This window comes from Aquarana catesbeiana, linkage group LG01 (genome assembly GCF_042186555.1).
Source record: "Aquarana catesbeiana isolate 2022-GZ linkage group LG01, ASM4218655v1, whole genome shotgun sequence".
NCBI classification, from domain to species: Eukaryota; Metazoa; Chordata; class Amphibia; order Anura; family Ranidae; genus Aquarana; species Aquarana catesbeiana.
In genome coordinates this window covers 21,832,287-21,846,204 of record NC_133324.1, presented here as the reverse complement: position 1 = coordinate 21,846,204, position 13,918 = coordinate 21,832,287, and the positions used below count along the sequence as shown (strand labels likewise).

The following is a 13,918-nucleotide window of genomic DNA, read 5'->3' as shown; positions in this document are numbered from 1 at the left end:
ACACATGGTCGGACATTGATTGGAAATTCGGACAACAAAATCCATCATTTTTTTTCCGACGGATGTTGGCTCAAACTTGTCTTACATACACACGGTCACACAAAGTTGGTCGGAAATTCCGAACGTCAAGAACGCGGTGACGTACAACACGTATGACGAGCCGAGAAAAATGAAATTCAATAGCCAGTGCTGCTCTTCTGCTTGATTCCGAGCATGCGTGGCACTTTGTGCGTCGGAATTGTGTGCACACGATCGGAATATCCGACAACAAATTTTATAGCAAGCTCTCAAACTTTGTGTGTCGGAAATTCCTATGGAAAATGTGTGATGGAGCCTACACACAGTCGGTATTTCCGACAACAAGGTCCTATCACACATTTTCCATCCGAAAATCCTATCATGTGTACAGGGCATTAGTATTCCTGAGAATACTACCTTGGAGGTCCTTTTCCTGAATTTAGCTCCCAAGTCCCTAAAATCATTCTTTAGGACACTCCATCTGCCTCTGACTTTGTCATTGGTGCCAACATGCACCATGACAGCCGGGTCTTCCCCAGCGCCCAGTAGACAACATACATCGGCGCTTCAGGTCTTTGTTACAGATTGCCCTCTCTGTCCTTCTAAAAATTGAGTTCCCTACCACCAGAATCTGTCTTTCCTTTCCCTTTGCTTCCCCCCACTCTCACTGGAGGGGTTCTTCCCCAGGCATCTAGGGGAATCCCTCAGCTCCAGTAGTGGTGGTCCCTGACTGGTTTCACCAATTTCACTCAATGGAGCACACTTATTGGGATGCTTCAGCCCTGGATCAGCCTCCCTGGCACTTCCCCCTCTACCTTTCCTGACTGTCACCTATGTACTCTTTCATAGTGCCTGCACCGCTTTGTCTCCACCCGCCTCTGTGCTGGCTCCTACCTGTCTTGTATGTTCCTGGCTCTCCTTTAGTATTGAGGGACTTCTCAGTGCTGTCAGTTGCTTCCCCAGATTCAGAACCTGGGCTTCCAGGGAAACAATGTGCTTACATTTTGTACAGCAGTATTCGCCCTCTATTGGATGATCAAGGAACGCATACATGCCGCAAGATGTACAGAGTCGCAACCCTGTCTAAATTACCTAACAACTAGCTTCCTGACACTAATACTCAATAAGACAATACACAGGTACTCAACAAGACAATACACAGGTACTCGCAGACCAACGTGCACCCGCTGACCAACGTGCACCCGCTGACCAACGCGCACCAGCTGACCAACGTGCACCTGCTGACCAACATGCACTCGCAGACCAACGTACACACACAATACACAAGTACTAACGATCCACACACACTACTTAGACAACACTCAGGTACGCACAATACACAGGTACTACATGACACTAATACTCAATACAGCCTACATGCACTCGCAGCACTCATGTACTTACATGACTATAGGATTCGTCAACTGCGGTCTTATACTTATCTTAAACCTATAATAACCACACAACGCTGCGTGACATGGGTTTTTAATGGCCACAACAGCCCTTTATTAACAAAATATATATATAACCATAAACAGAACAAATTTTAACACCAGGAGGGGGTCTTTGGGGTCCCATTTTTATCAATAACAACTGTGACCTCAGCTGTGCCCCAGCCGGCTCGAGGACATTGCGACTTTCCAATTTCTCTTTCCCATGGGACCTAAGTCCTGGGAGAACCACCAACAACCAACCAAGGTGGGATCCCATACCCTGCATGGGTCCCCCCAAAATTTAATAAACTGTTTTAATTCTTGACCCCCCAAAGACCCCCTGACCCGCCATGCGAGCTTGTGTGACACCTCACTAAAGCGAGTCCCTCCACACCTGCAGAGCCCTCTGAACCCCTTCCTGCAATCCTAAAAACCAAAAATCAGTTCCAACCGCATTTAGATGTACGCCGTCATCCCTCCAATACCTAATAGATAGGTCGTCCAGATCCCCATGGCGAACCACCACACCCCCAAGGCAAGACACAAAACGCCCTATCTCCCTGTTGGCCTTTATCCGGGCTTTGTTCAAGCGTTCAACAGAACGCGCATGTCGCCAAGTGTGTCGTGCCACTATGTCTGACCACACTACGACAACTCCAGGGAAGTCACGCATCAGTCGCAGAATGTCAAATTTTACATCCCGAACAATGTCCCTAGCTACCCGGACCCCCATATCATTCCCTCCCACGGAGAGCACCAAAACATCAGGAGGCCTGTCCACTCTAGAATAATAGTGGAATTCCGGAAGAACCCATCCCCACATCATGCCTCTAACTCCCAACCATTTGAATACTGCTTCACTCCGGGGAACTCCAAGCTGTCTCCCTTCGGGCCGCGCATCCGCTCTGATCGCCCCCCAGAAGACATAAGAGTCGCCCAGAATCCACACCAGGCCTTGAGGAAAACCTGTAACAGACAACCAAAGAAAACATATAGCCCAAAACATAACTACAACAGATCAACAACATCATGAAAAACATTATAGCATGTTCAGACGTACATAAATTTTAAAACGATCAGATTCCCACCTCCCTATGCGCATAACCATCTGTGGACTCAAACCCCAACGAGCTGCCTCCGTAGCTGCCCCTACCCTAAAAGAATGAGTATTGAATTGAGAGGCTGGCATTCCAACCGTCAACAAACAGCGCTTAAAAATTGCCACAAACTGGAAACGTGACAAGGATGAACCATCCTCGTGCTGTAAAAAAGGCCCTTGCACGCCCTTCCGAACCTGAGCGAAGCGCTGAACAGAAAGTACCGGACACACTGCCTCCGGAAGCACCTTAAATAACGTCACATAAACCCCTTTGCCCAATTGATCAGTTTTAGATCTACTGATAAGGAGCTGAATGCTATCCGCATTGATCTGCACGTCCGAAAACATCAAACCCCCTGCACCGCGTTTATTTTTGCTCACCAACTCCCCAATCCTCAAGGCTCCAAAGAAAGCCAAAGAAAAAGCTGCCGTAAACAGTTGAACCTCATAAGGCGAGGAACAAACCTTGGGCAAGATTCCTACCATATCCTGTAGCAGCCCAAAAGACACAGGGCGCCTGGTATCTTTTACCACGCGTCCGCGCCGGAAACCCTTCATGGCCTGACGCACCATAAAGTCCTTTGTAATATCCCACAGGCCTTGTAGCTTATGAAGAAAAGCCAACGCATCCAATCTCCGGTTCATTTTCGATACCAACTCTCCCTTGGAAAACTGCGACCCAATCACCTACAACAACAGTGAAAGCCTGTCCTGGTCCGAAACACAACCCCCCACGGAACTTACCAGTCCGTCCCATTCACGCCAAACCGAAGAGTAAGCCGCCCATGTTCCCGCACTCACCGAACGCTGTACCAAGCCACCAGCTATTCCAATGCCAGTCTCCACAGATGCGTAGGACAAGGAACCGACCTCTGCTCCGCCGCCGGCGCCAGCTTCCGGAACCTGTCCCACTGAAAACGAGACAAGGCATCAGCAATGGAATTCTCCACACCCGGTACATGTACAGCTTTTACAAAACAATTCAAACTCAAACAACGAAGGACCAAAAAACGTAATAAACGCACTACGGGCGGAGACGAAGTCGACAGACTAGACACAACTGCCACCACCCCCATGTTATCACAGTGAAAACAAACTCGCCGATTTTGAAAGCGAGACCCCCAAATGTCCACTGCCACCACAATCGGGAAAAGCTCCAATAACACCAGATTACTCAAGAAGCCCACGACACGCCATTCCTCTGGCCACGCCTCCGCGCACCATGCCCCTTGACAGTACGCCCCAAAACCCAAACTGCCAGCCGCATCCGTATACAAATCGAAATCAAAGGCCGACACCACCGGGGCCATCAACAAGGACCTCCCTTTATAGGTGGCCAGAAACTCCTCCCATACCCGCAGATCCGCCTTGTGTTCGGCCGAAAGCCGAATAAAATGATGTGGCATTCGTACCCCAGAAGTAGTGGCACTCAGGCGACAGCAAAAGATGCGCCCCATCGGCATGATGCGGCAGGCGAAATTAAGCTTCCCCAGCAAAGACTGTAATTGCTTCAGCCTAACTTTCTTCGCCTGTAAGGCCGCCCTCACCAACAATCGCAAGTCCTCCAGTTTAGCCGTCGGCAAGCGACACTCCATTGCCTGTGTATCAATGATGATACCCAAGAATTACATCTCCGTCGAAGGCCCTTCTGTCTTTTCCGGTGCAAGCGGAATCCCGAAACGCCGCGCCACGCCTTCCAATGTTCGTAACAAGACCGAACAAACCGTGGATTTCGGAGGGCCAATACAAAGAAAATCATCAAGGTAGTGCAGAACCGAGCGCACTTGTGACTCTTCCCGAACCACCCATTCGACAAAAGTACTAAACGTCTCAAAATAAGAACAAGAAATAGAACAACCCATGGGAAGACAACGGTCAACAAAAAACTGCCCATCCCAAAAACAACCCAGCAACGGCTGGCTATCCGGGTGAACCGGCAATAAACGAAAAGCGGACTCAATGTCCGTCTTTGCCAATAATGCCCCCTGGCCATATCTCTGAACCCAACTGACGGCCGTATGAAACGACGTAAAGGACACCGACGTTAAATCAGGCTCAATCGCATCATTCACCGAAGATCCCTTAGGATACGACAAGTGATGTATCAGCCGAAATTTATGTGGTTCCTTTTTAGGCACCACCCCCAAAGGAGACACATGCAACACAGGTATGGGTGGGTGATCGAATGGGCCAGCCATTCTACCCAACTCCACCTCCTTAGCTAACTTATCCGTCACCACCTGAGGAAACTGAGAAGTAGATTTCAGATTCTTGGGCACAGAGTCCCCGGACAAGGGTAGCGAACAAGGAATGCGAAAACCATAGGCAAAGCCCTCAGCAAGAAAAACTACCGCCTCCCTTCTGGGATACCTACTTAGGTACGGCAGCATCTCGGACAGATTTACCGGCGTCCTCCCTTTTCGAAGCGGACTCACTAGATTGCAGCTTCCCCTTCTTGAAGCATTTGGCAAAACCGTGAGAGCCTCCGTATCCGGAGCACTCGTGACGGAACCGACAGGTCGCGCCAAAGCGGCACGCTCCTTCGTTGAACTGCCAACAGTAGTTTTTTCGTTGTGAGGCCGGCTGCCCAGCGCCTGAACCGCCGCCCACCCCTGGAAAGGGCTGGGCCGAAGCCCGAGCCTGCACCATGAGCTTCATCCAAAGCCCAATATCCTTATGGTCCCATCTTAGCTGAGGCCTGACAGCTTTTCGCTGGCGAAACTGTTCATCATAGCGAAGCCATGCCAGTCCGCCATATACCCTATAAGCCTCCCCAATAGCGTCTAAATAGCAAAAAAGCGGAGAACAATTCTCCGGCTCCTTTTCACCTATGACGCTGGCCAATATCGCAAAGGCTTGCAGCCAGTTAGAAAAAGTCCTAGGGATAAGCCGCCAACGTCGCCTCTCTTCCTCCTCCTTTTTACTCTCATCCGCTTTACCTTTATCTATATTAAACTTCTCTAGCGGCAAGAGGGAGAATATCTCCACATATTCCCCCCGCCAAATCCTCTCCCTAACTTCGGGCTTAAGATGCACCCCTAACGGACCCTCAAAGCATACGTAAACCTCACCATGCGCTCTATCACCCAAACGAACCCCATCGTCCCCCGACTCCTTAGCCTTACGCGACTCCGCCCTCACCGTCTGAGAAGCAGACTCAACTACCGCCGAGGATATTGGGATCTCTGTATCCGTTTGTCCTTCCCGCTGGGATGCCGTGCTCACCGCCGGCGGCAGCGTAGAACTACGCACAACGTGGGCATCGCGGCCCAAACCATCCGACGCGGTCACGGCAGGGACCCACGCCCCCGTTGGCCCCGCTACTGGTCCAGAAGGCCCAGGCGGAGCGCAACGGTCCAACAATTCCCAAAAACCCGCAAAAAATTCCGCCAAACCCGCCACACCAGGTTCCCTACCTATCTGACCCGCTTGCTCCCTGCCCCGTGACCCCCCCTGTCCACCCGCCGTGAACCCAACACCTTGCTCTACAGAAGTAGCAGAAATAAAATTGGACTCACCAGGCTGCCTGCCCACCGAATCCCGAGCAGCCGCACATCCGGATCCCAGCTGACTCTGCACAGTAGGGCGCACGGTCGGTGATCGCCCATCGACGTCATCGCTGGACACCTCGCCGGATTCTGCTGACGACTCACGCACGGACTGTGCCACAGGCGTCCTTCCCCTCGATTCTTCCGGCTCCGCACGCCTCGGCGTACCAGCATCTTCATCCGCCTCCATCTGACAGCTGCGAGGTTCACGTGCACCCCCAACCGTGGAAGGGGGTCGCCGGCCCTTTAATTGAGCTTGGCCACTCCCCCGTGCAGCTGTCACTCTATCACTGCTTGAAGATGACTGTAATGTCTGTGAAGAAGCAGCAGAGGGCGCCAACTGCCTTCTGCTGCCTGTTTCAACTGCCTTCCCACGCCGAGCCAACGCTCCAGCCACAGGAGAGGGAGCTGAGCACTCAGATGACGCCGCCGACGATCGCAGGTACCGGACCTCCTGGCACACACGGTCCGCTCTGCCCACCACTCCAGAAGGGACAGGGCTCCCGCCCCTCCCTGCATCCGACTGTGTCCCACGCCGAGCCGGCCTCCTGCTAGGCACATCAGCAGGAGAGCCGGCCACATCGTCCTGTGTCACTGCAGAGGGGGAGGAGGGGGGAAGAGAGCGCAGCGTCCCACCCTCCCGCAGGTCCCGCCGATGCTGGGGATTCCTCCCAGGCCCTCCGCTGGAGCCAGAAGCTGAAGGCCCAGCAGAGGACACTGAAGGGTTCCGTGTGGAGCTCCCATGCGGCCGCCGGACCCGGGGGGTATGTGAAGGGCTTAAACGCTCAGGAGGGCAAACCCTCCTAGCGCGCTTAGATGAAGGGGGAGATCCAGGAGGAGATGGATCAACCCCTGACCCCCCTAACATGCCTAATAACTGTTGCTGGAGCCACTGAGGACCCCGTGTAGAGGCTGCAGCCCTGACCTGGTTCCACAAGGCCTCCAAATCGCTCATCTTGCCTGTATTTCTCTCCGCAGGGGCTGACAGAACTTCTACCAACAAGGAATATTCTGGAATGATTTCCCAACAGCCTGTGCAACTACCCAAGCCCCTTTTCCTGCTCCACCCCAAACACCTGACCAGATCCTCCAATAAGGTAAGCTACCCCTTTTCTTACAAAACTAACTCAGTAAAAACTTAACCCTTGCCGACCTGTTCCTCCCATAGTCATGCCGACCCTCCGTCTAGATTTCCTCCGGGTCACACTATACACAGGTACACACTCACCCTACACAGGTACTTGACCCCTGTTACAACCTCTTGTTTTCAACTCTGGTTTTTTAGCTCACCACTTAGTCCAGTTCCACTAACTCTGTTTTTTTTTTAACTCACCACTTAGTCCAGTTTCACTTGGTCCAAGTTCCAGCAAGCTCAAAGATGAGCAGGCTCACAATGAGTTCCACAGAAGGTTATATAGGCCTCAAGCACCCGTGACCAATTAACCACTCCCCTTAGTAGGCTGAAGGAAGCAAAGAAAAAAAAGCTGTTTTAAAAAGTGACAGAAAAAGGTGTTAAAAAGCTACAAGGAAAAGCCCCAAAAAGAACCTAAAAATGCAACCCAGCAATCACCAGCAGTCAAAAAGCAAAATTTGTTCACACTTTCCACTCAAGGTCCCCACTGTTTAGCTTCCACAAAGCAAGGTCCATAAAGACATGGATGAGCAAGTTTGGGGTGGAGGAACTGGCCTGCACAGAGTCCTGACCTCAATGCGATAGAACATCTTTGTGATGAATTAGAGCAGCCTGACTTCACAAATGTGCTTCTGGAAGAATGATCAAACATTCCCATAGACACACTCCTAAACCTTGTGGACAACCTTCCCACAAGAGTTGAAGCTGTTATAGATGCAAAGGGTGGGCCAACTTAATATTGAACCCAACGGACTAAGATAGGCATACCTTTAAAGTTCATGTGCGTGTAAAGGCAGTTGTCCCAATACTTTTGACAATATAGTATATACTGAACTTTTTTTATACTACTAAAGGCCGTGATCAGTGACTTATAATAGAACTGTGATAGTGCGGTGGCGAATTTGACACTAACTGAAGCTGGGGAGAGCTGACTACCACTGCCATCATCAGTGACACTAATACAGTGATAATATCAGGGCTTTTTTCAGCTGGAACTTGGTGGAACTCAGTTCCACCACCTCTGGCTCAGGCCCTCTGCTCCATATTCACCACTATCAGCCGGCTTCTGTGTTTACAAGTGTAAGCTTGTTTCCCAACAGCTCCCATAGATTTAAACTCCTGAGTGACTGCCACTGAGTGCAGGATGGGGACAAGAGAGATGCAGGTGCAAATATCAACACCCCAACTGAATGATTCCCCTGCAAGTGAGAGAGGCAGAGCCACCTACAGTGTGCAGGGAGGTACTAGAGCCGGCTGGGTGCTTCAGCTTAATACACCAACACAAGTAAGACATGTGGAAGATGGGGGTTGCATGCAGAGGTCAGAGTTGAAGAGGGGGGGAAGTGAAGAGGATACGGGATGCATAGATAAACAGCTGTGGAAGAAGGCTGAGCTCTGCACTCTTTGTGTAGTGCACCCCTGAGCTTTGCACTCTGTGTGTAGTGCATCCCTGAACTTTGCACTCTGTATGCAGGGCACCCCTAGACTCTACACTATGTACATAGCCCACCCCCAAACACACCACCTGAACTCTGCACTCTGTGTAACATCCCCACCCCCCCTGGAAACTCTGCACTCTGTACATAATGCACTCCGGGTATTTATTGCCCCTGTCCTGACAAAATACGCAACTCGGCAGAATATAGAACCACTTCCGGTTTCTTTAAACCCACAGTAATTGCAGATTTTGACAAATTCGTGTTTGGACACAACAGCGGCAACCGAAAGAAGTCAGCTAAAGGAACATTTGGATGTTTTCACAGCAGAGCGGATAACGGGGATGAAGTTGTCGCCGCCTCGGAGGCGCCCATTTTGTTGGTTAGTGTTGGAGCGGAGTAACAATCTCCGTTCATAACACCGCGCACCGGACTTCATTCGGTTGCCGCTCTTGTGTCAAAACATGTATTTCTCATCATGTGAAATTACTTCATAGAAATCTACAATTAACCATGTTTTTAAATAAACTGGAAGTGACGTGGTTTGATATTCTGCCGAGTTGCCTATTTTGTCAGAACACCCCTTCCACTGTTAGTGAAATCTGACCACACTCACTATTTGATGCGGTTTGGAGTGTTTGTGTGGGGTGGGGGAGGGTTTTTTTGAGAGGTCGTGGTTGAGTTCCTGCACCTGTTTTCTAAAAAAAAAGCCCTGGATAATATTATGCACTGTCACTATACCAATGACACTGGCTGGAAAGGGGTTCAAATCTAGGGCGATCAAGGAGATGAATATGTGCCTAACTATGTATAATATGTGTAAAGATTGCTGCTTTTATTAACTGATATCTAAGTTTTTCATCCCAAGGATGAAAATCAGAGAGATCGTTCTCTCTCATTGATTGTCAACGCAGGGCTCTGGGCTGTGATTGGACACAGCTAATCAGCAGGTCCCGGATGTGAATCATTGGTTGGAATTTGCTGACAGGCTCCTGCTGTGTACAATCAGGCAGCATTTTTTTGGTGGAGGCAACACACCAAGGGTGTTTAACCTGAAATTTGCTGATCACTTTGGAGTTATACGGACTTCATGTTTCACATAAAGACACTCTATACATTTTTTTTCTGTGGTTCATACACATTTTTTATATATATATTTTTTTAAGTCTATTTTATGTACTTTCTGTTATATATATCTTGAATTGGGTGTTTAAACTTTACACAGATACTCACTTACCCTAGGTTCACACCTATGTGTTTCTTAGTGCGTTTTGCAGTTTGCAGAAATGCACTAGAGTCCATTTAACATAGTCTCCTATGGTACACATTCACTTCTATGCGTTTTGCGGCCGGTGCGTTTTTGGAAAGGGTATGGGACTTTTTTTCCACGTTTTGGGTCTAATAGACTTCAATGAAATTGCACCAGAAATGCAAGCGTTGTGTTTGTAATGCAATTTTTGATGTGTTTTGCATTTTCTGGTTTGTATTTTCCTGTTTAAGCACTGTTTATAGCTGGTTGCTAAGGAGGGGGCTGGGAAGCCGGCTGCTGCATCCTTAAAAACTGATGAGTCATCAGCTGTCAGCGAGGTTCCCCGTTGACAGCTGAATGTAAAAAAAATTGCCGGCAAAAAGTAAAAAACTTTTAAAAAGTGGTGTGGCCCCACCCCCATGTCCATACCAGGGGTCTAGTATGGATTTGGGGGGAGATTTAAGAAAAAAATGGCATGCCCCCCCCCCCCCAAAATACATACCAGACCCTTATCCAAGCATGCAGCCCAGCAGGCCAGGAAAGGGAGGCAGGCTGCATGCCCTCAACATGGGGGGCTGGTTGCTTTGCTCTGTCCTCCACCCCAAAGCACCCTGCCCCCATGTTGATGGGAACAAGGGCCTCTTCCCGACAACCCTGGGCTGTGGTTGTCAGGGTCAGTGAGCAGGAGGCTTAAAGAAATTTGGAACCCCCCTTTAACAAGGGGACCCCCAGGTTCCACCACCCCTATATGAATGGGTAGGGTTATATCGTACCCCTACCCATTCACACCAAAAAGCAGTGAAATGTAAAAAAAAGCAAGAGCCAGTTTTTGACAAGTCCTTTATTAAAAAATAAGCCCCAAGCTGTCTTCTCCCCTGAGCTGTCTTCTCCCTGAGCTGCTTTCTCCCCGAACTGTCTTCTCCTTGTGCTGTCTTCTCCTCAAACTGTCTTCTCCTCAAGCTGTCTTCTCCCCGAGTTGTCTTCTCCCTGAGCTGTCTTCTCCCCCAAGCTTTCTTCCCTCTGAACTGTCTTCTCCCTGAGCTGTCTTCTCCCCCGAGCTGTCTTCTCCTCGTGCTGTCTTCTCCTCGTGCTGTCTTCTCCTGGAACTGTCTTCTCCTGGAACTGTCTTCTCCCTCAAGCTGTCTTCTCCCCAAGCTGTTTTCTCCCCGAGCTGGTTTCTCCCCCGAGTTGTCTTCTCCTTGTGCTGTCTTCTCCTGGAGCTGTCTTCTCCCCTGAGCTGTCTTCTTCCCAATCTGTCTTCTCCCTGAGTTGTCTTCTCCCCGAGCTGTCTTTTCTCTTTGTGCTGTCTTCTCCCCGAGCTGTCTTCACCCCGAGCTGTCTTCACCCCGAGCTGTCTTCTCCTTGTGCTGTCTTCTCCTGGAGCTGTCTTCTCCCCTGAGCTGTCTTCTTCCCAATCTGTCTTCTCCCTGAGTTGTCTTCTCCCCGAGCTGTCTTTTCTCTTTGTGCTGTCTTCTCCCCCGAGCTGTCTTCTCCTTGTGCTGTCTTCTCCCCCGAGCTGTCTTCTCCATCTGAGCTGATTTCTCCCTGAGCTGTCTTCTCCCGCGAGCTGTCTTTTCCCCGAGCTGTCTTCTCCCTGAGCTGTCTTCTTCCAGAGGTGTCTTCTCCCAGAGCTGTCTTCTTCCTTGCTGCCGGTTACCTGCTAAAAACAAAAAAGGCCGCTCTTCTTCTAAGGCTGTCTTCCTCTGTTGTGTTGTCGCCCGATGTCTGCCACCCCTTGTGACGTCACGTGACATCCCAAAGCACCCATCCCCCTATGTTGAGGGCATGCGGCCAAGTATGGTTCAGGAGGGGGAGAGGCCGCTCAATCGTCCCCTCCCTTTCCTGACCTGTCGGGATGCATGCTCAGATAAGAGTCTGGTATACATTTTGGCGTTGAGGGTCCCCTCCAAATCCATACTAGACCCAAAGGGCCTGATATGGACCTGGTGGGGGGGACCCCACTCTTCTTTTTTCATTTTTTTTTTATTTTTTCCGGCAATTTTTTTTTTTTACATTCAGTTGTCAGAGGGGTATCCTACTGACAGCTGATGACTCATCGGTTGTTAAGGATGTGTCGGCCAGCTTCCCGCTCCCCTCCTTAGCAACCAGCTATATACAGGAAAAAAAAAGTAAAACTGCATGCAAAAACGCTTTAGAAACGAGGGTTTAAAATGCAAATTGCACTGCAAAACGTACCTGAAAATGCATCAAGCACAGCAGCATAGATGTGAACCTAGCCTTATATTTGTGTTTTATCCATCCTATAATAGTGCTGCATTTTTCTTTATTTGTATTATCTGGTGTTTGTATATCTACACTGTTCGCACGCTGCTGTACACAGACCATTTTAGCGCTGGCAAAAATATTTTAATTTACAACAGTTTTTCTCTTATTTAACAGACAGTGAAAGCTGCTACAGGTGTCCCAATGAAGAATGGCCAGATGAGAGAAAAGTGACATGTGTTCCCAAAGTATATTATTTTTTGTCCTATAAAAATGATGTTATTGTTACAATATTTTCATTATCATCTTTACTTTTTTCAGCCATAACAATGATTATATTATTAATTTGTATTTACTACCGGGACACTCCAGTTGTGAAAGCCAATAACCGGACTGTGAGCTTCATCCTCCTGACCTCCATCTTGCTGAGCTTCCTCTGTGTCTTCTTGTTCCTCGGACGTCCTGTGGATATAACCTGCATGCTGAGACAAATGTCATTTGGGATCTTCTTCTCCATCGCAGTTTCTTCTGTTCTGGCCAAGACTATCATTGTCTGCATTGCATTTAAAGCTACAAAACCGGGAAGTTCCTGGAGGAAGTGGGTGGGGGTCAGAGTGGCTTATTTTGTATGTTCAGTCTGCTCCTCTGTCCAAGTTGTGATCTGTGTTATTTGGCTGTCAGTGTCTCCTCCCTACCAAGAGTATGACATGGACTCCTATCCTGGGAAGATCCTCATTCAGTGTAACGAAGGGTCAGTTATCGGCTTCTACTCTGTGTTGGGTTATATGGGGTTTCTGGCAGCTGTGAGTTTTGTTCTGGCTTTCATGGTGAGGACATTACCGGACAGTTTTAATGAGGCCAAGTACATCACCTTCAGCATGCTGGTGTTCTGCAGTGTCTGGATTGCCATGATCCCAGCCTATCTGAGCACCAGAGGGAAATACATGGTGGCTGTGGAGGTATTCGCCATACTGGCCTCCAGTGCTGGAATATTAGGCTGTATATTTTTTCCAAAAATATATATCCTATTTTTTAAACCTGAGATAAATTCCAGAAAAATTATGTTGGTGAAAAAAAATTAATAAAGCAAATAAATGCTTATACTGAATAACACATGAATAACATGATACACCTGAAAACATTCTTTTATTATTTGTTCATCCACAGTTTTATCCTTTATCATCTTAAATAAAAAAAAAATAGAATTCATATTTTGGATGTGGATTATAATTTTATTCAACAATTGAATTTCTGTTTTATCGGTCTATTCCAGTGATGGCGAACCTTGACACCCCAGATATTTTGGAAATACATTTCCCATGATGCTCATGCACTCTGCAGTGTAGTTGAGCATCGTGGGAAATGTAGTTCCAAAACATCTGGGGTGCCAAGGCTTGCCGTCACTGGTCACTCTATTCTATGTATCTAGAGATGAATAGGCAGCAAATGAAAAGCATTGATTTTTGGTCCTCAAACCCACAACCATTGATTTCATGGGCTGTTGGGTCAACAGGTTGGATCAATAACCTGACAGGCTCAGTTTTCCATATAGATTGTCTGCTGCCTAGCCTTCAACACTATTTTTTTTTAATTATTACAGCAGGTGGCATTTTTCCAAAAAAGAGCACTGGAGTATCACCTGAATGCTTTTAGAAGTTGACCATTATAAAAATTAAGTGAAGTCCCATTGTTTTTAATCACATGGTCCTGATGCCAGACACTACCATCACCATTGGCACCAGCAGCCAACACCACCTAAATATCCTGCTACCATGCCTTC

At 48.6% G+C, this 13,918-nt stretch overlaps 1 protein-coding gene across 1 annotated transcript in view; it reads left to right on the top strand.

Annotated features, from left to right (window-relative positions):
• Positions 1-13,220, top strand: part of LOC141131612 (vomeronasal type-2 receptor 26-like) — a 54,699-nt gene extending 41,479 nt beyond the window's left edge. The window contains exon 4 of the mRNA XM_073619130.1: positions 12,316-13,220. Coding sequence (XP_073475231.1) covers positions 12,316-13,220 — 905 coding nt within the window. The remainder of the gene's footprint in view (positions 1-12,315) is intronic.
• The last annotated feature ends 698 nt before the right edge of the window (positions 13,221-13,918 follow it).